The sequence below is a fragment of the Eurosta solidaginis genome, chromosome 2, assembly GCF_040869045.1.
Source record: "Eurosta solidaginis isolate ZX-2024a chromosome 2, ASM4086904v1, whole genome shotgun sequence".
NCBI classification, from domain to species: Eukaryota; Metazoa; Arthropoda; class Insecta; order Diptera; family Tephritidae; genus Eurosta; species Eurosta solidaginis.
The window spans coordinates 291,839,952-291,864,134 of NC_090320.1; the positions used below are offsets into that span (position 1 = coordinate 291,839,952).

The 24,183-nt window shown below is 34.9% G+C and overlaps 1 protein-coding gene across 1 annotated transcript; it reads right to left on the reverse strand.

Annotated features, from left to right (window-relative positions):
• Positions 1 to 12,633: 12,633 nt before the first annotated feature.
• Positions 12,634 to 22,396, reverse strand: Sirt1 (Sirtuin 1). The gene is made up of 3 exons (XM_067768544.1): positions 21,833 to 22,396; positions 20,374 to 21,748; positions 12,634 to 17,051 (listed from the first exon to the last, which is right to left on the reverse strand). Exons 2-3 carry the CDS (start codon positions 21,719 to 21,721, stop codon positions 15,163 to 15,165), a joined length of 3,237 nt encoding a protein of 1,078 aa, XP_067624645.1. The 5' UTR covers positions 21,722 to 21,748; positions 21,833 to 22,396; the 3' UTR covers positions 12,634 to 15,162.
• Positions 22,397 to 24,183: the final 1,787 nt, after the last annotated feature.

Below are 24,183 nucleotides of genomic sequence, written 5' to 3' on the forward strand. Positions count from 1 at the left end.
ACGGCAAAACAATAACAAACCCTACATAAAACAAATAAATAAAATATGTAAAAATATGCAAAGTCGCAGACGAGGACATGCGGCCTCAGTCACTCCGGCAAACCAGCGGCCCCTCCCCGGACAAGGACACGGGACAGAATCCAGAACGGAGGCTCGCAATTGATGCACGCATAGCCGATGAAAGTACTGCCGAGCAAAGCCCATTGCCACGTATACCTATGCTGGCATGTACAATCACATCTATGCTGTGGAGACCCTTGGATGAAACAACAATCATAGGGCACGAAAATGGACAAATTTCTGTTTGGGATATACGGGAGGGTGGTCGTAAGATTACCTCAATAAGTGATCATAAGTGATTAAAAACGATATGCAGGTAAATAAAAAATGGTATTCTGTTTGTTACTGCATCCAAAGATACAGCAGCAAAGCTATTTGACGTGGAATCACTGATGTGTCTGAAGACTTATAAAACAGAATGGCCTGTAAACTCGGCTGCAATCAGCTCAATTATGGACCATGTTGTCTTGGGTGGTGGATAAGACGCCATGGAGGTGACAACAACATCAACCTGGTGTTTTTCCATGACGGCCACCCCACCCCATGCGTCACGAGCGGTCCAAGGTAGCGTATATCTTGCAGACGCCCAAACGTGGGGAACACCCACCCTGACAATCTTTTATATAAAAGTGGGCGTGGCCTTTAACCGATCTCGTCCATTTTTTCTAGAAATATTTCCTGCTATAGGTAAAATTTGTGTACCCAATTTTATTACGATCCTTTAATTTTTCTTCGAGTTATGGCTCCCGAAACATAGAAATTTGCTTAATCATAAAAGGGGCGGTGCCACGCTCATTTATTAAAATGTGAAGTTTTTCCTATTTATTGTTATAAATCCACTTGGGAAATGAAATACCATATAAAGTCTTTTTCGCTAAGATATAGCTTATTTTATTCGTCCACGACCCTTTTAAAAATCTTTTATATAAAAGATCGGTGGCGTGGTCCTTAACGGATTTCGTTAATTTTTCTTCAAAGCATTGCTTATAGTAAAGGCAACCTCTCTGCCGAATTTTGTTACGACAGGTTTAACGATTTTTGATTTATGATCAATAATATTTGTAAAATTGGTTTATCACAAGTAGGCGGTGCCACGCCCATTAAAAAAAAAATTTCAAACTTTTTCAAGACTCTCAATATCAGTCCACATGTCAAATTTCAAAATTCTAGGTGTATTATTTACTAAATTATCAGATTTTTTGTGTTTTCCAAATTGTTTATATATAAAAAGTGGGCGTGGTTATCATCGGATTTCGCTCATTTTCCATACCAATCTATTCTGGGTCCAGATAAGCTAGTGTACCAAATTTGGTGAAGATATCTTAATATTTACTCAAATTATCGTGCTAACGGACGGACGGACGGACGGACATGGCTCAATCAAATTTTTATTTCAATACTGATAATTTTGATATATGGAAGTCTTAATCTATCTCGATTCCTTTATACCTGTACAACCAACCGTTATCCAATCAAAGTTAATATACTCTGTATGCAAAGAACGCTGAGTATAAAAAACAATCACAAACCTATTCCGAAACAGTGCCGAAATGATCTCGAAAACATTCTCAAAATTATCATCAAATACCACCGAAATAGTACCGAAAACAATACCGAATATCGGAATGATTCCGAAAACATCCGGAGATGTCCCGATAACGCGAAAATATCCGGAAATAGACCTGGAATAATTCAGTAATAGTTTCAAAATTAGTCTGAAATAGTCCCAAAACCAAACATGAATTTATCCAGAAATAATAAATATCAAAATTAGTCTGAAATAGTCCCAAAACCAAACATGAATTTATCCAGAAATATTACCGAAAGAGTTCCAACATGCACCTGAAATATTCCCGAAACAATGCCGCAGAAGGTAAAAGACACGATTATTCCCAACCAAATAAAACAAGAATTTTTTTTTACTTATGCTTATACAAAAACTGGGTTCTACACCAATTTATTATGCAAATTTAGTACAAACTATCTTTTGATAATATTAATATTATAATATTAATAAAAAAATTGTAATATAGAAAGAGCGAAGAAGTTCCTAACAAAATTAAGAGCTTCTAAGTAAGAAGATGCAAATGAATAATTGAAACAAAATACGTCAAAAATAAATACACTAACAAAGTGCATAATAATATTTAGATAATAATTACATATAAGTATAGTATATAGGGGTTTACAAAAAGTAACGATAACTGTGCAAGAAAGTTGCTTACACTCATAGTACAAAGCTTGAAAATTGCTTAGTGACAGAGAAGGTCGAATACATATTCTGTGTTAGTAAATAGTATGCAGCTATATTATGTATTTTTTTTTTTTTATAAAAGAAAAACAATGCGGCATATACAACATTTTTGTAGTAGTAATTATATATATAAGGATTTCCATGCTAAATAACCAACCGATGGATTTTTCATCACTTAATTCGATAAAGGGCCAATTAAACTTCCTTAACCCTAAAGCCATAGTCATAACCATATTTTTACTTACCCATCAAATTGGCATCAGTTATTGGTGCCTTAACCTAAAAACCGTGAACATTTCATAAAAATGAAGAAAACGCAAAAAATTACAAACATATTCAACAAAAAATAAGTCTATTAGTCAAAAGGTATCCAAAACAATGAATAAAATCTTCAAAAAGTTAATAAATTCTCCAACTCAAATATTTTTTGGCTATGGATATGGCGAAAAACGAAAAACCAATTGGTTGGCTATGGTATGGTTATGGTTTTAGCTTTATGGTATGGCACCATTTTCGATTAATTGATTTCCATAAGGTTGGTTCTATCAGCTGTTTTATCTGGTAATGGATAAATAAAAAAAAAAAAAAAAATGTAAGGCGCGATAACCTCCGAAGAGATCTAAGGCCGAGCTTCTCTTCCAATTTGCGTCTCTCGTACATGTTTTATGCCGACTCCGAACGGCATCTGCAAGGCAGATGAGTTTTGACTGAGAGCTTTCCATGGCAGAAATACACCCGATGTGCTTGCGAAACACTGCCGAAGGGCGACCCCGCTTAGAAAAATTTTTTTCTAATTGAAAAACCGTATGTATTTCTAAAATTTTTGATGTTGCTTTGCCCGGGGTGTGAACCCAGGGCATACGGTGTGGTAGGCAGAGCACGCTACCATCACACCACGGTTATGGATAAGTCACCATTAATTGGCCCTTAAAGAGCTAATTAAACTTCCTTAACCCTAACGCCAAGTCGTAACCATACCCATATCCAAAACCATCTCCCATATGATCGATTAATAGTGCCTTAACCTAAAAATCGTTGAAATTTCATAAAAATGAAGAAAACTCAAAGAATTACAAACATATTCCACAAAAAATAAGTTTCTTAGTCATAACGTATCCAAAACAGTGAAAAAAATCTACAAAAAGTTATTAAATTCACCAACTCGAATATTTTTAGGTTATGGATATGGCGAGAAACCAAAAACCAATTGGTTGGCTATGGTATGGTTATGGCGTTAGCGTTATGGTATGGCACCATTAATCGATTACATTGATTTCCATAAGGTAGGTTCGATCAGCTGTTTTATCTGGTTATGGTTATAAGTCACCATTAATTAACCCGTAAATCTGAATATCTTATTGTTCTCTTCAAAAGAGGTTTTTGCGATTTAATAAAAATGTCAGCCCGGCGGATATACATTTTTAAAAATTTCCCAAAAAATGTCGAAAACAAAATAAGTTATCTATATTTTTCACATTATGAAACATTATTTTTGCCATTCAAAAAATTAAAATTTTTATTGAGAACGTTATGATGCTCAAATTTACAGATTGTTAGTTATTAGCTTGAGAACTATCAGGTTTGGGAATAATTGGAGAATGATGTTGAATATCAACTAAGAACTAGATACATAATTATAGAAGGGTGGAGCAATATTTTTTCCATGCTTGTTGGGTATGCAAAATCCAGCTACAAAATATCTATGTAGAATGAAAAACCAGGCTGTGTTCGAGCTAAGGTGCTACAAAATTTTCAAACTGTACCGAAGAACGTGATGCTCTGTCATAAAAACTAACACTGCTGCAGCTCGAAAACATCCCAAATGTTGCCGTACAAAAAATTATACACAAAAAGCGGTTATTAAACTGATGGCGGAACCATAGAAGGTGGCAGCATGGTGCATACCTACAAACATAAATAAAAGTTCCATGTACGTTGTTTTTGTAAATTCGATGGACTAATGTCGAAATCGTACTGCGCCGGAGGTTGATGTATCAAATAAAATACCAAGGCGAATCAGTTCTGGAGTTTAATTTGACTAGAGTTTAAGCAAACTTAGTTTAAGCTTACTACCGAAAACCCGGACCTAAATGTTTATTGGGTTGTTGGCAAATTATCGGTTCGGAATTTGTAAATTTTTTTATTTTTGATGATTAAGAGATTGGCTTCAACTTCGGGAAGTGTTTTTTTTAACTTTGATATAAAAAATTAGAATTGAACAGTTTAGTTGTGGGAATCATGTTTTCACAAAATGCATCGAAAAGGCAATTATTAGAAATTTTAGTTATTAAAAACAATTTATTAAAAAAAAAGTTGTGGGAATCTTAATAAAAAAATGGAATAGAAAAAAAAATATATAAGCAAAAAAATATTTAATTTTTTAACATTTTAACAATAATAAAACGTTTATAATTTTTTTGGATATTATTTTTCTCAAAATTCATCAAGAAAACAATATATATTAAATATTATAAAAAAAAGATCGCAAAAAAATTGTAAACCCATGTTTTGATTTGTTTTTTACACTTTATTATGCTCCTCACGGACCGGTCAGTTCAACCTAATCTACACTTTGTAATAAAAGCTATTAAAATTATAATTGCTTTTTTTTTTCAAGTTGTTAACTTTTTTATTAATAAATCCGAAGTTTTCCAGAATTTATGTTTTTCTATTAGCTGGAAGAAAAATTAAAAAAAAACCTCCCAAAACCTTTTTAGGCACTTTACAAAAATATGTAATGTAAAAAAATGTATGACGAAATCGGTGATGCCAAATCCATCCCTCTTATAAGGAGCAAAATTAAATCCTTAAATTTTCACGTAACGTTCTAATATTTCAGCCGAACCCGGTGTTTGAAAAAATATAGGGATTCCCAAAAAAAGTTACGACGCATCTAATTTGGATATTATTCAATGCTTATAAACATTGAAAAATAAAAAAAATATTATACGTATGTATTCTCATTTGGTTTTTTAAGTGTTTTTACGTAAACCATGTTAAAATTATTTTTTTATGCAAAAATTGGGCAATTCACAAGGGTGTCGAAATCATGTAAATTTTTAAAATTTGAGTTGTTTCCATGGTTTTCAATATAAAATTTGATTAAAGCATAGCACATACAGCGAATAGGAGACCTTATGAATTGCCTAATACTATGCTCAAACAGAAAAATAAATTAAGGCAATTTTGATTTAAATTGAGTGGTGTTCATACAACTCAATTTAGCTTACACCATAGTAATTTGACAGCTGGTGGTGTTTTGAATTTAAAATTTATTTGTAAAAAAAAAATAATTTTAAAAATATGGATAATTCTAAACATGTGTTGTTACTAAAAGCCACATAATCAAGTTTGGATTCACGGTTGACTTTTAAAGTTTTAAATTTACTCACCATTTACGTTGTTCGTCGTCATAATCTACTCAATAAACACACTTTAAAAGGTTGCATTTGCAGTTTGAAACAATTTATTACGCAATTTTTTTTTTTAATTGGCAATTTATCATTAAATTTATTATATGATAAATTGCGTAATAAATTGCCCAAATGGTATAAATTATCAATTTGGTGTGTGTTTGTACATAGTATAAGTTTATAAATTTATATTTTTGTTTTTTTTACTCTCTTATTGCAGAATCGAAATAAATTATTTTTCTAATATTAAGTAGTTAGTCTAGCGTTGCTACGTTTTATGCAATAAAATCTGAGTGGGCCGAGGGATATTTTTTTCGCGCAGCTACAAATTTATTGTATATGTACAGAATATATCCGATTTGTATATTCGAATGAAAAGAGTTGACTTTAGGCCTTTCTCTAAACAATCCCATCGCATACTCAGATCTTAACAGCGTTCAACTTGGAAAACATGAAAACTGGATGCCGCAATCTTACTTAATAAACATTTTTGTTCATTATCAATTTGAGAAGCATTTGATAAATACTTGCAATCTTAAATTTTAAAAGTTAGATTCCAATTAACACTAGAAAATATTAAATAAATGGGTCGATTTCATGCCAATTTCTCCTAAGCGAAATGAATTTTAATGTTCCCTTTTAAACTAAAAAGTACTACTTCGAAAACAATGTAAAATGAATTTATTTTCGATATTACTGCCAATATTATAAGTCTCACTCAAACACGTTTGCTAGCTCGGACCGCCTTTTTCTATATATAAAAATATGACTGTCCTTACATCTCTTAATAATTAATGTACTGTATGTTTCTATTCTATTAATTCAACTATTACACTCAGCTGTATTTGTAAAGTAAATTGGAATATGCTCATCAGACAGTCTCAATTTAAATCTTTCAAAAAATTTGGCAATCTAATGAACATTCCCTCAACCGATCGGCAGCATCATATCAGCCTTAGCAAAGAACAAATTCCATCCACATCCGACCAATACACTGGAGAATGATTTTTAAAAGGTATAATTTCTCAATTTGAAAAGTAGTAAAAATCCCATATAACATTTGTGCGTACCTACACCAAAACGCAACATTTACATATTTTGAAAAAGTTGTACCTTTTAATGCAGATCCGTTCCACTTACAGATTTCCATCGAAATTTCGAATGGCGATTTTAAAAAAATGCAATCAAGTCTTCATCACGTTGACTTGAAACCATCATATATAACTATTTACCTATAGTTTCCACTCTCAAGATTTAAACAATTTTTCTACTAAGGTACTAATCACCTAACTACAAAAGTTGCCAATCTAGAGATTATAAAATTTTTGCAACAATTTTATTTTTTCCTATTCCTAGATTCATACCAAAACGACCCATTTAAATACTGCTGAGGCCAAATCGTAACATCCGTGATGGTATAACTCATCACGTAAAAACATGATTTTCGGATCATGACATAAGCTGGAGACATTGGTGCTTTATCGGTAACCGTATCGGTAACCTTTTAACAGCTGATTCGACCAACCTTATGAGAATCAATGCAATCGATTATTGGTGCCGCTAAAGTCGTAACCGTATCGTAGCCAACCAATTGGGTTTTGGTTTACCGTCGTAACGATAAACAGCTGATTACGTTAGGGATACGGATACAGCGATACGACATACGGCACCAATGACTCCAGCTATACGTGAACGTACTACTTCGGTCGTAATTTTGGATCGCAACATACGTGACCAGTGACTGAACGTACACGTTACGTTCCACTTTCATTCGAACACAAACTGGCTATCGTATACACACAAATTTCATTGAAAATGTAAAAAAATTTTTAAAATAGATGAAGAAATAAAATATAATAACAAATTTCAAACTCTTATTATTAAAAAAAGGTTGAATTCAAACAAGCTTAATCCAAGCCAAAAGAAAATATTGGCGGAATTCATTGCGAGACACCCGCGATCCTTCAAATTTAACTTCTCCAGAAAGAAACTAAAAGCTTCTTAAATTAAGCGGAATTCATGGCGAGACACCCGCGATCCTTCAAATTTAACTTCTCCAGAAAGAAACTAAAAGCTTCTAATTAAGCGAAATCTCTTCAAGAAACTGCAATATTTTTTTGTTACAAAGAAATAATACATGAATGATATGCTTGCGCTTTGGACGATACGTCCAAAGGGTTACTGCACTCTCTTAAGCTGGAGATATTGGTGCTTTATCGGTAACCGTATCGGTAACCTTTTAACAGCTGATTCGACCAACCTTATGAGAATCAATGCAATCGATTATTGCTGCCGCTAAGGTCGTAGCCGTATCCTAGCCAACCAACTGGGTTTTGGTTTACCGTCGTAACGATAAACAGCTGATCACGTTAGGGATACGACTACAGCGATACGACAAACGTCACCAATGACTCCAGCTTTAACCGCCTTCGGACTATCTTTTCATCGCCTTCGCTATTACAAACAAAACAATAAAATTGAATCCATTGCAATTATTTACTTTATTTTTAATATTTTTGGCAACAAATTTGACAGTTCAAAATCTATTGTCAGTTAAAAATACAATCCAACCTTATGTGGATCGTAATATTTATTGTGAATTGGAAATAAATTACGTTCTGTTCGCTTTCGTATGCTGGCTGGCAACGGCAAAAAAATGCTGCTGGTAATCATAGCAATCGACACGAGCGGCGGTAATCGTGCTCACACGTACTTGTTGTCGGCTTCGCGTTGATGAAAATCAAAATTTTTATATTTTTTTGCTTGACAGCTGGTCTATTTGATCGTGGCCAACGTGATTGACATGCATTAGTGTGTTAGTTTTGTTAAAGAACTTGAAATTAGCAATTTCGCGAAAAAAAGATTTTACTTTGCGGTTTATTGAAACCTACGAATGCAAAGGTCAGATGAAAAAAAAATTGCCAAAAATCAGGTAATTTTCTTAGTGGTTTAAGATTAGCATCTTATTATATCAAAATTAAACGAGCTACAAACCTGCATACTCGAAAAAATTCTTAGAAAAAGTTCAAAAATTTTTATGAAAATTCGCAAAATTTGCAAGAAATAAAAAATCGTCATCCGATGACATGTTTACGTCCGCACGCTACGAATTTTCAATACAAATGGCGATTGATCCTTTCTGCTTGTGTTGTGGCCGGGCAACCGACAATCACCCAATACGCATACAACCACCCGTTGCTATGGTTACCAGCAGCATGTTTTGTGCCGTTGCCAGCCAGCAGTATGTTATAATCACATACTCATTGTTTACTATATAGTTTGGCAGCTTAAGTAGAGGTTATGTTGCGAATAGGGTGGAAGGCAGTGGACTAGGTAGTCGAATGTCATATAATGAAGGAGTGGTGTTCGGAGTTTTTCAAAGTTAAAAAAAAAAATGTAAAAGATTTAATATAAATAAAACTATTGTTTTAATAACAACAAAAACGCCATATATATTCTGTATACATAAATTTGTAAGGATTATCCCACTTTGAAATTTGAATTAAATAATCTAAATTTTTTTCTGAAACTGAGTCGAGAACTGTGCGTGTGAATGTGCGAATTTTCACCGATCAGCTGTTAGTTGCGCTACTTGGTAAAATTTACAATGCACATACGTTTGACGTATCGCGTATTTTTCTTTCGTATGGCTGCCGACCTGTGATCGTATGTTGCGACCAAAAAGTAACATTTACATTTTTTAATAGCTTATAATGACTAAACGGACATAATTTAAAATACATATAACCCCTTCGTTTTATGATCATTAAGGCAAGCTCACTCCATATAAAAAAAACCAACTTTCGTTTGACATCAACGACAACCTAAACTTGGACAATTTTCTCGAAACTACTTATTATGTAAATGTTTCATTTTGGTGTGGACCTCCACATTCGGCGCTTTAGCTTGAGAATGCGTTGAGATGCTGTTGAGAACTAACGTTTAAGATTTATTGATCCAATACGCGGATTACATATTCTCAAACATTTGAGACTTTTTATTTTATTAGGGCTCTTGCTTACAATCGATTACTCGACTAACCGACTAGGCGAGTAGTTTGGGATTCAAGGGGTTGTGTAGCGCAACATATAGCTTCTCCAACCCAATTGTCAACCTCACCTTGGAGCGGCGAATCCCGTTTCACTAACAGACGAGCCTCTGGCGACCCCAAGCTCCTCATGGAACTTGCGGGTGGGGAGGGAGGTATCGCCTGAGGGTTCAATGTGGCCATATAAATCGTTCCCGAGATGGTCGGGCCAGCACCTTAATGGTGCTGTGTTACCGGAGCGTATGGGATCTGTATCCGACAAAGACCATCGCATCGATGGCACTCCCCACAGCCTTCTGGGAATAGCCTAATCGCTACAACAACAACAACAACAACAACTAGGCGAGTAGCAACTTTTGCATTGATTGAAAATCGACTAGCAGGTATTCGATTTACACATGGCATTTTATCGACCAGCTGTCATCATTCGAATACTGACGGTTTGGTAAATTAAATTTTTGTCATTAAAATTAATTTAGAAATTTCATAAATTAAATTTTTTTAAAAAGTTCACTGCAAAAAGAGTTTCATGTGAGCTGAAGATGGCTAACAATAGCTCCACAATCTTTACGAATCGCAGCACTCATTATAAATAAAAAAAACACTTGAATAGTCCAAAATTACACTTAATCGAATGAAAACTAGTTGATTAGTGGTAATCGATTATTTTACTTATCGAATAGTCGATAATCAAGAGCTCTAATACATTAGATGCAACGCTCCACGCGAAAAGGCCCTTAACTCGAATGTTGTTGGTTTTAAAGGGCCAATTAAACTTCCTTAACTCTAACGCTATAGTCGTAACCATACCCATATACATAACCATCTCCAATGTGATCGATTAATGGTGCCTTAACCAAAAAACGTGAAAATTTCATAAAAATGAAGAAAACGCCAAAAATTACAAACATATTCCACAAAAAATAAGTCTCTTAGTCATAACGTATCCAAAACAATGAATAAAATCTACAAAAAGTTGTTAAATTCACCAACTCAAATATTTTTGGTTATGGATATAGCGAGAAACCAAAAACCAATTGGTTGGCTATGGTATGGTTATGGCGGTAGCGTTATGGTATGGTACCATTAATCGATTATATTGATTTCCATAAGGTAGGTTCGATCAGCTGTTTTATCTGGTGATGGTTTTATGGTTATAAGTCAACATTAATTGGCCCTTAAAAGACGAGAAGGTACATATATGAGGTCGTTTCGCATGATCATCCGTAACGTCACAATTACTGTCGGCGTCGGCTTTGACTGCTCATAACTCAAAAAGTAATAAAAATATCGATTTCCATTTTTCACCAATTTCGAGAACGAACTTTCATTTAAATTTAAATTTGTTGAAAAAATGATTTTTTTTTTCGAGTTAGTGGTCTTTTCTCGCGCAGTGTCACATATATAACATTTTTGCACAGCACAAAATTTTAGTTTATTTATTAACATTTTTTAAATCTAATTTAATTTAATTGCAATTAATACATTAAAGCAAAATATAAGCTTGTTATATTTTAAAATATGTACTTATAAATTTATTTATGTATAATTGTATCTCAGGGTTTTAAATTGAAGCATATTATTTAATAGTTTTTTTTTTTTATAATAAATATTTATATGAATAAACTAACTGTAAACAAAATATTTCTTTGTATCTGTATTTACACATGTATTATTATTTTGAATTGAAAATCGTGAAAGTGAAAAGTGAAAAATTTATTTGTGCTTTTTGTTATTGTACAACAATTATACATATACAGTTGTGAACACGTAAGTAGCATTGGTAATTTTTAGCAACTTTCAACGTAATTTTTTTTCTTTGATTTGATAATTTGAGAAAAAAAAGCATGAACTGTGTAACCAAAACTGACAATTTTGAAAATGCTGTAAATCTGCTTATAAAGTTCGAATTTGGTATTTAGGGTTTTCATAATTTTTTTGAGTAAGCTTGGTTTTCATTAAGTCAAAATTACTGATATCAAAAACTGACTCAAGCTTATCGCTTGTCAGTTGGGGTCAAAAGCGTTTCCAATATGTCACGTTACTGATTCGTCCATAATGCGGTGTTTGGTCAGAACTCATGCTAAAATTTAGTGTTCATTTATTTCACAACCAATTTCACTATTTCCCGTTGTTTGACACGCTGTGACATTACCGATTGATGTGACACCGGAAAAATGGATTTTGAATGTGAAATATACCATACCGTTGGGAAATAGCCGTTTTAATTTATTGGTCAATTTATTTGTCACTTTGTAATCAAAACGGACGGCAACGAATTTGACGTTGTATGATGTTGCCAAGTTTGACCTAGTGAAAACCAAGCATAAGGAAGTGGAAGTTATAAGTTTCTCAAAATACATATTTTTTTTTAAAGTGTTTCAGATTTATTGCCGTAATAAAAATAGAACTGTGGGCTAGTTAGTTGGGTCATAATGAGGCCGATTTGAAAAATACATTCGATTTGAGGCTCAGAAGAGCAAAATACTGCTACCATGCTAGAAAACAATCCCTTCTTCCTGAAATCCATTACGATTGAGGTATTCATGTATAACATGTATGACAATCACCTAATATTTTTTACAAATTATGCAAAAGTTGACATAGATAATTAGGCTAATATGAGCACCTCAACCGCTTTTTTTGTCTGAAATTAGTTATTTGGATTTGCCACTATAACCAACAAGTGGCAATCCAAACACTTTGTAAGTGTACAAAAAAAAAACTGTTTAAAGTTATTTCCGCGATTAATCTGGTATAGGCGAAGGCAATTGGTAACTATTAGCAATTTTTTTTCAATTCAAATCAAATTTCAATTGCAGTCATCCAGTTTTTTAAATTATATAGGTACAATAAAATTAATGCGATTATGAGTTTTTATTTATAGGAAAATAAACAGTTATACAAATGTTTAGAATAATAACATAGAAATATGATTAGAAATAAATTTTCAAGCCGTAATTTTATTAAGTAATTTTTCTTATATTATATCCACTGCTGAGTGCAATATCACCTTATCTCGGCTGCCGTGTCAAACGCACTAACTTAAAAATCTTTTGGAAAACGAGCTATTTTAGACTTTGTTTCATTCTGACGTTAGATAGGACTTTTATGAAAAACATTCTGAAATACGGCATTTTCGGATTGACAGCCGAATTGGTTGATATACCACTCAGCAGTCGATGTGTAGCATGATTTCGCTCTACGAAATGCATTTGCAGATATTTGTTTGATCTAGAAATTAGAATTAAATTATGTCTACACACTTAAACATTGAGAAGCATTGAAATTTTTATTTGGGGCAAAAACTTCTGATATACAAGTTTTCTTTAGATGACCGTATGACCTCTTTAACCCAAACCTTTGTTTGATCTAGAAATTAGAATTAAATTATGTCTACACACTTAAAAATTGAGAAGCATTGAAATTTTTATTTGGGGCAAAAACTTCTGATATACAAGTTTTCTTTAGATGACCGTATGACCTCTTTAACCCAAATCTAAAATATGAATGAACTTTTAAATTTAATGCAAGTATTGTAAGAGTGAAATTGAAAATGAAAAGTTATAATTGCTTAAAATAATTAAAAAATCATTTCGTTACTATTCGACTGACTACAACGTATTAAATAATATGGCTTAAAACTTTTTTAAACCACATAACGAAGTACCGCAAGGAAATTATTAGACTTTTTGAAAACTTATCAAAATTTTAAAACAATATTCAACTTTTCATGTCCTAATAATCCAAATCATTTACATATTTAAAATTTGAAAGTAAGTTTTTTTATAAATTGCACACTGTGAGTTTAAATAGAGATGGTATGTGATTCTTAGATATTCTACACAAAATAATTTTAAAAAATGTTTGCAAACAAATTTTCTGAGCCTTTGAAACAATCAGATTTTCTAAGCCGCCGTTATTACAGCAGTTTATTTTTCTATGACAGAGCTGTATGTAATCTGCAGAATTTTTCTTTTAAATTAATAAGATATTCAGAACACATTTTTTAGATTTACAAAAAAAGCTTTTCTAAATTCAAAAACTAATTTTCCTTTGCAAATAATTTTTTTTTAACAATCAAATCGGTTAGTTTGGAGTTAGCAAAATATTTATTCAATCTGGTTTTTTTATACTTTCAAAACTTTCTGATTTCTCTATATTAAATAAAAACAGTCAGCAAAAAATATGAGACATGCATTTTAACGATTTTTAAGATATCAAAATTAGTTGCAAATTTTAATTAATTTCCAGGTCCAGGGGGAAAAAAAGCAAAGAATATAGGAAAAACGAACCACTTTTGTAAGCTAAGAAATATAATTTTATTTAAATTAACATGCCAATAAAAAGAAATTAAACTAAAAATATTATTAAATTAACAAAAACGAAATTTGTATATTTGATTTCCGAAATCCATAACTACTATTCTAATAAATAAATAAATAATATAAAAACTTAAATTTTGACAAAAAGAAATCAGAGAAAGCGGAAAGTTGTATGTAGATTAAACTTCAGAGCCCTTCAGGCCTTTATTAAACGAAACAATTTTGTGATCGATTATACGACGTTCAACCATCAAGTAATTGCCTTATAATTTGGACTGAACGTCAAAAAATCGACTCATGTAAGAGAGGCCTAAGTCTGTAGCTCGCTTCGATTTGCAGTGTAGAAATAAGTTCTAAACGATTATTAAATTCTAACAGTATTCACTTTCAAAACGCATTATAGTTTGTGGCCTCAGAAAGTAATTCAGTATAAATTATGTATATGCCTTATTTAATTTTTTAAATCATTTTAGCGTGCTTGGTTGCAAAATTTTGCAGCAAATTGAAGATTTAGCATTAACAAATTGATTATGAAGTGATAACAATGAAACATAAACTTAAATTTTAGTATGTAATAATATAAGATTACACTTTATATAATAAATAAACAAAAAAAAAAAAGAAAAAAAACCGTTCAACTTCAGCTCCTCATGGGCGTGAAAATAAACTAGAGAAAAAGTAAAAAATAGCCTATTCATACGAAATACATATTTATGTTAAGCATGTTATCATCCATTTGTTTATAATAATATTAACAAATTCATTGCAAATCAAAATTCAAATTGTTCTACTTTTGTTCATGTCTTCTTTATGTAAAACTTTGTTTGCGCGTTTAATAAGAAAATTGTCAAATGCATATACAGTACATAAATAAGAAGACTCTTGCAATAATATGTATATTAAAAAAATAAATTAAATTAAATCATGCATACATTTGCTATTAGTATTGTTGTTTTCCGCTGCTGTATATATGTATGTATGAATATACTTATTTTAATAAATGGGTCAAAGTAGTAGTAACAGGCGGGACACCTTAACACTGCTGCTGCTACAAACTTGTTTCTAGGCCATTGATGGTTTTGTATCGGCTACACCACCACTACTCAGCTCCTTCATAGCGCTTACGATGTTATTTTCGATTACAGCAGCATTATTCGTCACTATTAGCAAATCTTCGTTTATATCTTCTTTTGTTGACTGATCACTTAATGAATTATCATTATCTATTGAACGTTTACGTTTTAATGGAGGCGGACTGCATTCACATTTGTCATTGTTATTATGACTACAACATGCCGCGCTTTCAATTGTGTTGTTTGGTTGACTGTTATTGATGGTTCTAAAATTTTTTGGGCATTCGCATACTCTTTTTTGTGGTGATGATTGTGGTGCTGGCACTGTCATTTTAACTCTTTCGTTAGATGTGTTGCTGTGGCCAGTATTCTCAGTATTAGAGGCGTTTGTTGATTTTGGTGTTATTATATTGCTTGCATTGTTCACATTTTTAAAGCTAGATGTTTGAACTTTATTAACAGCAAAAGTGCTACTAGTGTTTCTTGTTGCTGTTATCGTTCTTGTTTTGCCGCAAATTCCGAATGCACTTGTAGTTGTTGTTATTTCACTAACCACCTCCGCTTCAACAGACGGTGGCATCAACGGCGATAACGGCGCACCGTTCACATCCTGAAGAGGATCTTCAACTAGCTCATCATGATATTCGTTTGTAATAATATCATGCACCTCATCTTCATCCTCGGCGTCTGACCACCATGATACTTGTGCACCTGGAAAAACATAAGCTGAGTGGGTGTCATGCGCATAATATGTGCCTTCATGTAAACGTTCTGCTGGTGTACGATATGTTTTTACATTATGACGTATTTTTACAGTTGTGCTTGATTTTTGGCCAACATCATTCGAACTATTTCTAACGATTGTTGTTTGCGGCGTATCTGTGGTTGTTGCAGCTGATGCTGGAGCAGGAGTTACTGTTGTCGTTATGTGGTTTTCGTTACCTAAGCAGGTTGCTGAAGCTACTGCAGATTCATCGATGACTTGCGTACCACCACTATCGCCAAAATTTGCCACCGGCGGCGGTAATGTACCAATGTTTGTTGCCAATGCCGAATTGGATGAGTCACCTTGTATGCCACTATCTTTAGATGAATCAATTGACATGTGACGTGCAGTCATGTCGTAGCTGGTGATGTGATGTTGTGGTTCACTAAAGCGTGCGTTAAAAGATTGAAAAGCAGGATTCTCAAAGTCGACTGCATCATTAGGTTCCTCAATGTAATTAATACGCAATTCATTTAAATTATTATTATCTCTTGCTTTAATTGTTGGAATTTGCATTGTGGGCGCTTTTTGTGTTGAAATTGTTTGTTGATTTATATCCAATATAGTATGTTTAATTTTTGCAATCGCTACGTTAGCCTCATCAATTGATTTAGTTACAGTAGTAGCTGCATTTGATTTATTAGCAAGTGCCATACCAGATGATGTGCATGATTCAAAACCGCTATCTGAATATGTACCAGCGGATCGTAGCGCTATATCTGTAGATGCGCTGGATTTCACTGATTGTGTGTCAGTATCTAGCATCTGTTGGCCATCTTCTTCACTCTCGTCGTTTGTGTCTGTTGTCTCTTCCAAAGGTAAAAGTTCTTTTGACTCTTCCAAAATATTGTTATCATAACATATATCTTTCCAATCGTCACCTAAACGATGACAAAGTTGATTGATAATAACATCTGAATCGCCCAATAGTTCAACGTCAAATTCAAGGTGGTGTAGTTGCTCCCGGTTAATTAATATTTGTGGTACATTGGCGGGTATTGAACTGGGGATCAATGCAACCGGCCGCACTTTGAGTGATGATCCAATGACAATCAACAAATCACATCGATCCTTGTCGCTCGCCATAACAGTGTGAAATTCCTCTGGTAGGCCTTTATATGCAGGAAATTTTTATATTTTAAATGTAAATTGTATGACAATAATAGTACAATGATGTGAGCAGGTATTCACAGGACATAATCATTATCGAGCTGGAATGATTTGAACTAAGACTCAAAGACGTGAATACATTCAGAAAACTAGCTTTAAGTAAAAATCGGAATTTTCAAATAAAGTGGAGGTCGGAGTTCTTGAGAGATCGCAAGAAACTAGATAAAAATCCAAATTCAGAGGAAATATATCAGTATTTGTGGGCCGATTTCCCAATACATGTTTGAAGCGCGTTCTCTACTATTTTTACATGGTGGAAATTGATAATAAACGTTTTCGTTCCCCACCTGGTAAGGGGTCTTGGAATATTCCTGACACCGGAAAGTTCAAAGGGTTTCAAAACCATTCCTGTGTCAGAAAGGTTAGTGCCGAATGTGCTTATACCGGATAAAATGAGAAGGCTTGGACCGCTAAACCATCCAAAGCAGTGGACTCAGACGGCATAGCCATGCCGATGCTTAAAAACCTAGGGAAAGAGGGTTTCAAATATTTAGCGCATGTCTTCAACCTGTCTCTTTCCACCTTTGTCATACCCGAGAAATGGAAAATGGCCAAGGTGGTCCCGCTACTAAAGCCTGGGAAACCAGCTAACGTAGGTGAGTCATATCGTCCGATATCTCTCCTATCGCCAGTGGCAAAGACGCTTGAAGCCATTTTGCTCCCTTATTTCCAAGCACATTTGCAGCTAGCCCCTCATCAGCATGGCTTCAGAAAACTCCATAGCACTACCTTCGCGCTAAATGTCATAAGCACCCAGATAAATTGCGGTTTGAATCAATATCCCCACCATAGAACAGTACTCATAGCGTTAGACCTATCAAAAGCTTTTGATACGGTCAACCATGGCTCGTTACTGCAAGACCTGGAAGGGTCTACCCTTCCCCCATGTCTTAAAAGGTGGACCGCAAATTATCTGGGTGGTCGGCAGGCATCGGTGCAATTCAGAAAAGAAACATCAAAACAAAGGAGAATTAAACAAGGGGTGCCACAGGGTGGTGTCCTATCCCCGCTTTTAATTTCTACATATCTAAGCTACCTTCACCACCGGAAGGAGTCACAATCGTTTCCTACGCCGATGACTGCACAATAATGGCCACAGGCCCAGGCCCAGAGATCGATGAGCTATGCAATAAAATAAACGGCTATCTCCCTGATCTCTCCAGTTTTTTCGCCTCGCGAAACCTGGCATTGTCACCGACTAAATCTTCCGCGACCTTATTTACAACATGGACGCCCCAAATGTCGACCATATTGAACATCCACGTCGATGGCACTACGCTACCGACTGTCCTACACCCCAAAATCTTGGGTGTGACGTTTGATCAGGATCTACATTTTGGTGCGCACGCAACCGCAATTGTTCCAAGAATTCAGAGCCGTAATAAAATCCTCAAATCCCTTGCTGGCAGTACCTGGGGAAAAGATAAAGAAACGCTCTTGACCCCATACAAAGCAATTAGCCAGCCGATTACGTGCTACGCGTCACCCATATGGTCGCCAAGCCTAAAAACCACCCACTGGAAGAAACTACAGGCCTGCCAAAATACTGCTCTCAGAATCGCCACGGGCTGTCTTCTTATGTCCCCAGAACACCATCTGCATAATGAGGCGAGAATACTCCCCATCAGGGAGAGAAATGAGATGCTGACCAAACAGTTTCTGTTGAATACCCAGAAACCTGGGCATCCCAACAGACATCTGATTGACGAACCAGCACCGCCTAGGGGCCTAAGGAGTCATCTCCGTGAGCATTTTGAGGAAATACGGCACCTGAGAACCCAGCCGTATGAAGCGAAAAAACACAAGCAGGTCCTTGGTGAACTCCATAGACAGGCGTCGGACCTTTATGTCGGGAATTGCCCGGTGAATCCAGTACTTGAAGAAAAATATCCAGAACTCGCAGAAGAGGAACGCATACTCCCCAGGGAAACGCGTGTCACTCTTGCTCAACTTCGTTCTGGATACTGTAACAGGTTAAACTCTTACCTATCCAGAATCAACCCCGACATACAAAATGTATGCCCCGCTTGCAATGTGTCCCCACATGACACCAACCATCTCTTTAATTGTAATGTGGAACCAACGCCTCTAACACCCCTTTCCTTATGGTCCACCCCTGTTGAAACGGCAAGTTTCCTTGGACTCCCGTTAGAGGATATTGATGACAATTTGTGATCGGTCGCGGCTATTAGGTGGGGCGAGCATTGCTACAACAACAACAACAACAGAAGGCTTGGACCCCGTTAGGGGATATTGATGACAATTTGTAACGCACAACAATACCAGAAGGCTGATGAGCTACCACAGTATTTCTAGAAGATTCCACAGCAGATGCTTCAATACAATGGTAGTCGAGGTAATGCAACGAATCGTAAAATATGTGGAAAACAGGAAAATTACTGCAAAGCTAAGTTTCGTGTCCGTTGTGATGTGGTGGTAGCGCGCTACACCGAAGATCCTGGTTTCAAGTCCCGGGTTTTTCTAAGCGGGGTTGCCCCTCGGCAGTGGTTTAGCAGACACTTCAAGTGTAATTCTGCCATAAAAAGCTTCTCAGTGAAAATAAATTTGTCTGGCAGATGCCATTCCTACTCGGCGTTATATATCTACACAGGTGCCGTCCCGCCAATTTGCAGAAAAAATTAAAAGAAAACGAATCTCGGCCTAAAACGCCTTCAGATCTTATCGCGAATAATATTTATTTAGCTTAAGCATACAGCAGTGGAAGACATGTTGTTGTTGTAGCGATAAGGTTACTCCCCGAAGGCTTTGGGGAGTGTTATCGATGTGATGGTCCTTTGCCGGATACAGATCCGGTACGCTCCGGTAACACAGCACCATTAAGGTGCTAGCCCGACCATCTCGGGAACGATTTATATGGCCACATTAAACCCTCAGGCCATCCCTCCCTCTCAACCCCCCCCAGTTCCATGAGGAGCTTGGGGTCGCCAGAGACTCGTCTGTTAGTGAAACGGTATTCGCCGCGGATAGATGAGGTTGACAATTGCGTTTGGAGAAGCTATATATTGCGCTGGCAACCTGAAGGCGCTACACAGCCTCTTGAATCTGGTATTTTAGTAGCCTCTTAGGACAGGCATACCTACCGCGGGTATATTCTGACCCCTTAATCCGCTGGGGACAATGGAAGACATCTTTCAGTTGAGTTGTAATCATGATCATCAAAAAGGGGTTTGCATTTTGTAATATGAATATTATGATTCATATAAAAAAATATTCAAACAATGTAAATTATTTCAATAAACTTACCTTCACCAAAGAATACTATATCCGGTTTCATTATCCCATTCTCCACAATTTTACGCAACTCTTCATCAGATACCGCATCCGATGCATTTGTACTCTGATGCACATTCGGCTGACAACGACGGCAAACCGGTATACGTTGTGAGAAAATGTCTTCACGTATAGCGTCTGCAGTACATTTGACTTTGCACTTGGTACAGGAAGCAGTTGAAAAGGATCCATGACATTCTATGACATTTTTAATGCCAGCTACCTGTTCCAATGTGTCAATATTTTGTGTATAATTACGCAGAAGTTTTTGTTTTTCTTCAAGCAACTTTATAAAACGATGACATGGCGATGGCTTAAATTGTCCAGGATATATTTCTCGCGCAAATTTAAAAAATGGTCTTGGCTCGCGTGAAAAGTAATTGATATCAAACATAGCTTGTGGATCAGGTAAATTAGGAAAATCTTTTGCTAAACGACTATAAATACCATCGCTTGAACGAAAATCTGGTATACCACACGATACCGAAACACCAGCACCAGTTAACACAATAATATTTTTAGATTGTTGTATCAAATGTATAACGTCCTCAAATGTGTTAATGTAACGTAATTTTTGACGACGTGGGGGTTCGGATAGCATGCTTGCTAATATGCGCCACAATATCATATCATTTACACCTGGCGCTATTGGTTGGGCATTGGAGGGTAACATTTGTGATAACAAATCACGAGGATTAGCACCAGCATGTATTTGTTTTTGTACCCAATTGATTGGCCGTGCACTAATCGGTTTCCACTCACGTCCAGACATATCAGATAAACCACTTAAATCGGAAAAATCTGAATCAGATGTAGAGTCATCGCTTTCTTGTGAGTTATCATTACGCATATTTGAGCTATCACCTTCTTGTTGTGACTCTGCTGCATTTGTATCATCGTCTATATCATCATCTGATTGATAACTATCACCATCATCATCTTCTGCAGCATTGTCAATATCTCCAACTTGACTGCCTCCTTCATCCTTAGTGTAATTTTTCTTTGATGGTAATTCTGCCACACTTAATGGTGTTTCAATATTTTCCAATTGATTATGAATGGGCGAGGTTGATGCCGCTACGGCAACAGTGGCAGTTGTTCCTATGTTTTCATTGTTTGTTTTTATACCGCATTCGCGTTCTGTTACAATTGTTTGTTGCATTCCGACAATTTCGGCGCCAAAATCCAAATTATGTTTATTGCCCATTAGTGTAGTACAATTAGCGGATAAATTTGTTTCATGTATTTTCACATCACACGCATCCCCTACATGTGGCGTCGGACCAATACGCTTTTCCTCATAACTTTCCATCATTTCCATTTTATTAATAAAAGTGCCCGCCACCACCTGCAAGCAGTGCAATGTGTTTTTTTTTAACCAAAAATCAAAATGAAAATGCAATCAATACAATGATATAGCTCTCTTTCCCACCTGCTTTAAATTTCAAATAATGCGCTCTCTAACACTAAACGCTTTTATACGTCTTTTAATTCTGCGCTTTCGATGCCTTTTCGTTGGTACACACAAAAATTTTCCTTTAGTCTCTTTTGCTGATGTAAAAATTTTCTCCGCTGCTTTTCTACGTTCTGTTAAGAAAAACCGCGTTTTTCTTATAACAAAACAGATGAAATTTTGTAAATATTTCTTTTTTATTATTTTAATAAGCACTTTCTACACTATTTTTCGGCAATTTGTATAATTTTTGTGCTTTTTTTCACAGTAAAAGCACCCAATGATCCTCGCCCAAGTACAAACGACAGACTTTTTTGGTGTTTCGTCAATGACGTGAACAAAAATGGCCGTCAGTTCAGTAGAGTTGCTGTGTTGTTTTTAGTACTTTATGCATGTGCTTGTGAAATTATTTATTGTTTGTATCATGTAAGCTGTCTTATTATGGCTAGGTAAGTTAAATGAAAATAAGTTTTATCGAAAATATATTTTTTTGTATGCAAACACATCTTTTATGTCAATTTTAATTGACAAAATCCATATATCGATATGGTACATTTTTAATGGTGCACTGGCCCGAAACATGCAACACTGAGTGGAAAATTTTCGTTTATTTTGTATGTTCACAATAAGAGCTGCCAACTCTTTGGGATGTCAGTTGAAATATGTTAAAACAGCATCGGATAAAAGGGCCAATTAATGGTGACTTATAAACATAAAACCATAACCAGATAAAACAGCTGATCGAACCTACCTTATGGAAATCAATTCAATCGATAAATGTGCCATACCATAACGCTATGGCGTTACCAAAGTCAAACAATTGGTTTTTGGTTTCTCGCCATATCCATAACCTAAAACTATTTGAGTTGGTGAATTTAATAACTTTTTGTAGATTTTATTCATTGTTTTGGATACGTTTTGACTAAGAGACTTATTTTTTGTGGAATATGTTTGTAATTTTTGCGTTTTCCTAATTTTTATGAAATTTTCACGATTTTTAGGTTAAGGCAGCATTAATCGATCACATTGGAAATGATTATGGATCAGAGCTGTAAAAAGATTGAATCAATTAATTGTGCATTCTCTCAGCATTCTTTTAAAAATGTGTGATTTTTTGGTTTCATATGATAAATCTCCATTCCTGAATGGCTTAAAATACTTTAACTCAAACGTGTGCGTGTTATTGAATGGTAAAATATAATTCAATATAGAGTGTGAATGTAGGAACCATTTCCAATCTTTAAGGAATGTAAAATTGAAATGAATGCACACTTTTTTCCATTCAGTATTAAATAATTTTTCCCCAAGGTTATTTTTTTGTATACTTTCATTGCCATCAGATATGTTAAATCAATTTAGGTGTTGGAAGCAAAAAGGGCGTAAAATTGGTCAATAGAAAAAATAGCCCCTTCTAATTAAATCATCTTCATCGTGTCCGAACATAAGACATACAAGAAATAGTACTTCATAGCAGATTTTGTATACTTCGTAATTGGGTTGATTTTTTTTTAAATAATCGTGTGAGATCAAAATATGTTAGGCTCTTGTGAGTTGATTGGTTTCCTTTTAGGTAAATCTTGCGGATAAATCGCTTACTTAAAACCATAGGCCTCTTGATTATATAAAGTATTCAAAAGAGGTGAAGATATAGTCGAAATTGGCTGAAACTTCGCAAAGACAATCTATTGCTTTCTTGCTATATGTCAAAATGTTACTACTTATTTTGCTATTGTTGTAAAATATATTTTGTAAATGAACACTGACCAAATAAAGACAATTGTGGATATTTTGTTTATAATATATCAAAAACAGATACTTGAGTTTAAGTCATTTAAATACATCAAAGTGCATAGGTCCATCGGCGATTTGGTTGGAGCTTCCTAAATCCGAGAATTTCGATAAACATATGTCTATTTCCATGGCATCGTCCTACGGTGATTCAGGCTTTTTCCTTTCACCATCCCCGTTTTCCTTCATCTGTGCCACAAAAAAAAAAACATGTTCCATTGGGAGAAACTCTTCAGAGGTTATTGACTGGCTCCATCGGACTACAGTTTTTTTACAGCTGATATTGTTATGTTTGTCGGGTGTTAGCCGTAGCTCAATCTTTATTAAACATACATATTTAAATGAACGGCACAATACAATAGTAGATACTTATACAAATACATTTGACAAGTGAACATTTTCGGAATTTAATCTACAATTAAGGGTTGCCAACAGATATTTTAACAGTTTTTGACGGAATATAAATATAGGACCCGAGTGGTTGAGAATAGTATCGGCATTTGGTATTGGGCATTGGTAAAAGATTGAAATTGTTTTGGTTG

Coding starts and splice junctions, on each gene's coding strand:
- Sirt1 (XM_067768544.1), bottom strand. CDS start 21,721: ATGGAAATGATGGAAAGTTATGAGGAAAAGCGTATTGGTCCGACGCCA. Junction 17,052..20,373: donor TATAGTATTCTTTGGTGAAG/GTAAGTTTATTG, acceptor CTGCATATAAAG/GCCTACCAGAGGAATTTCAC.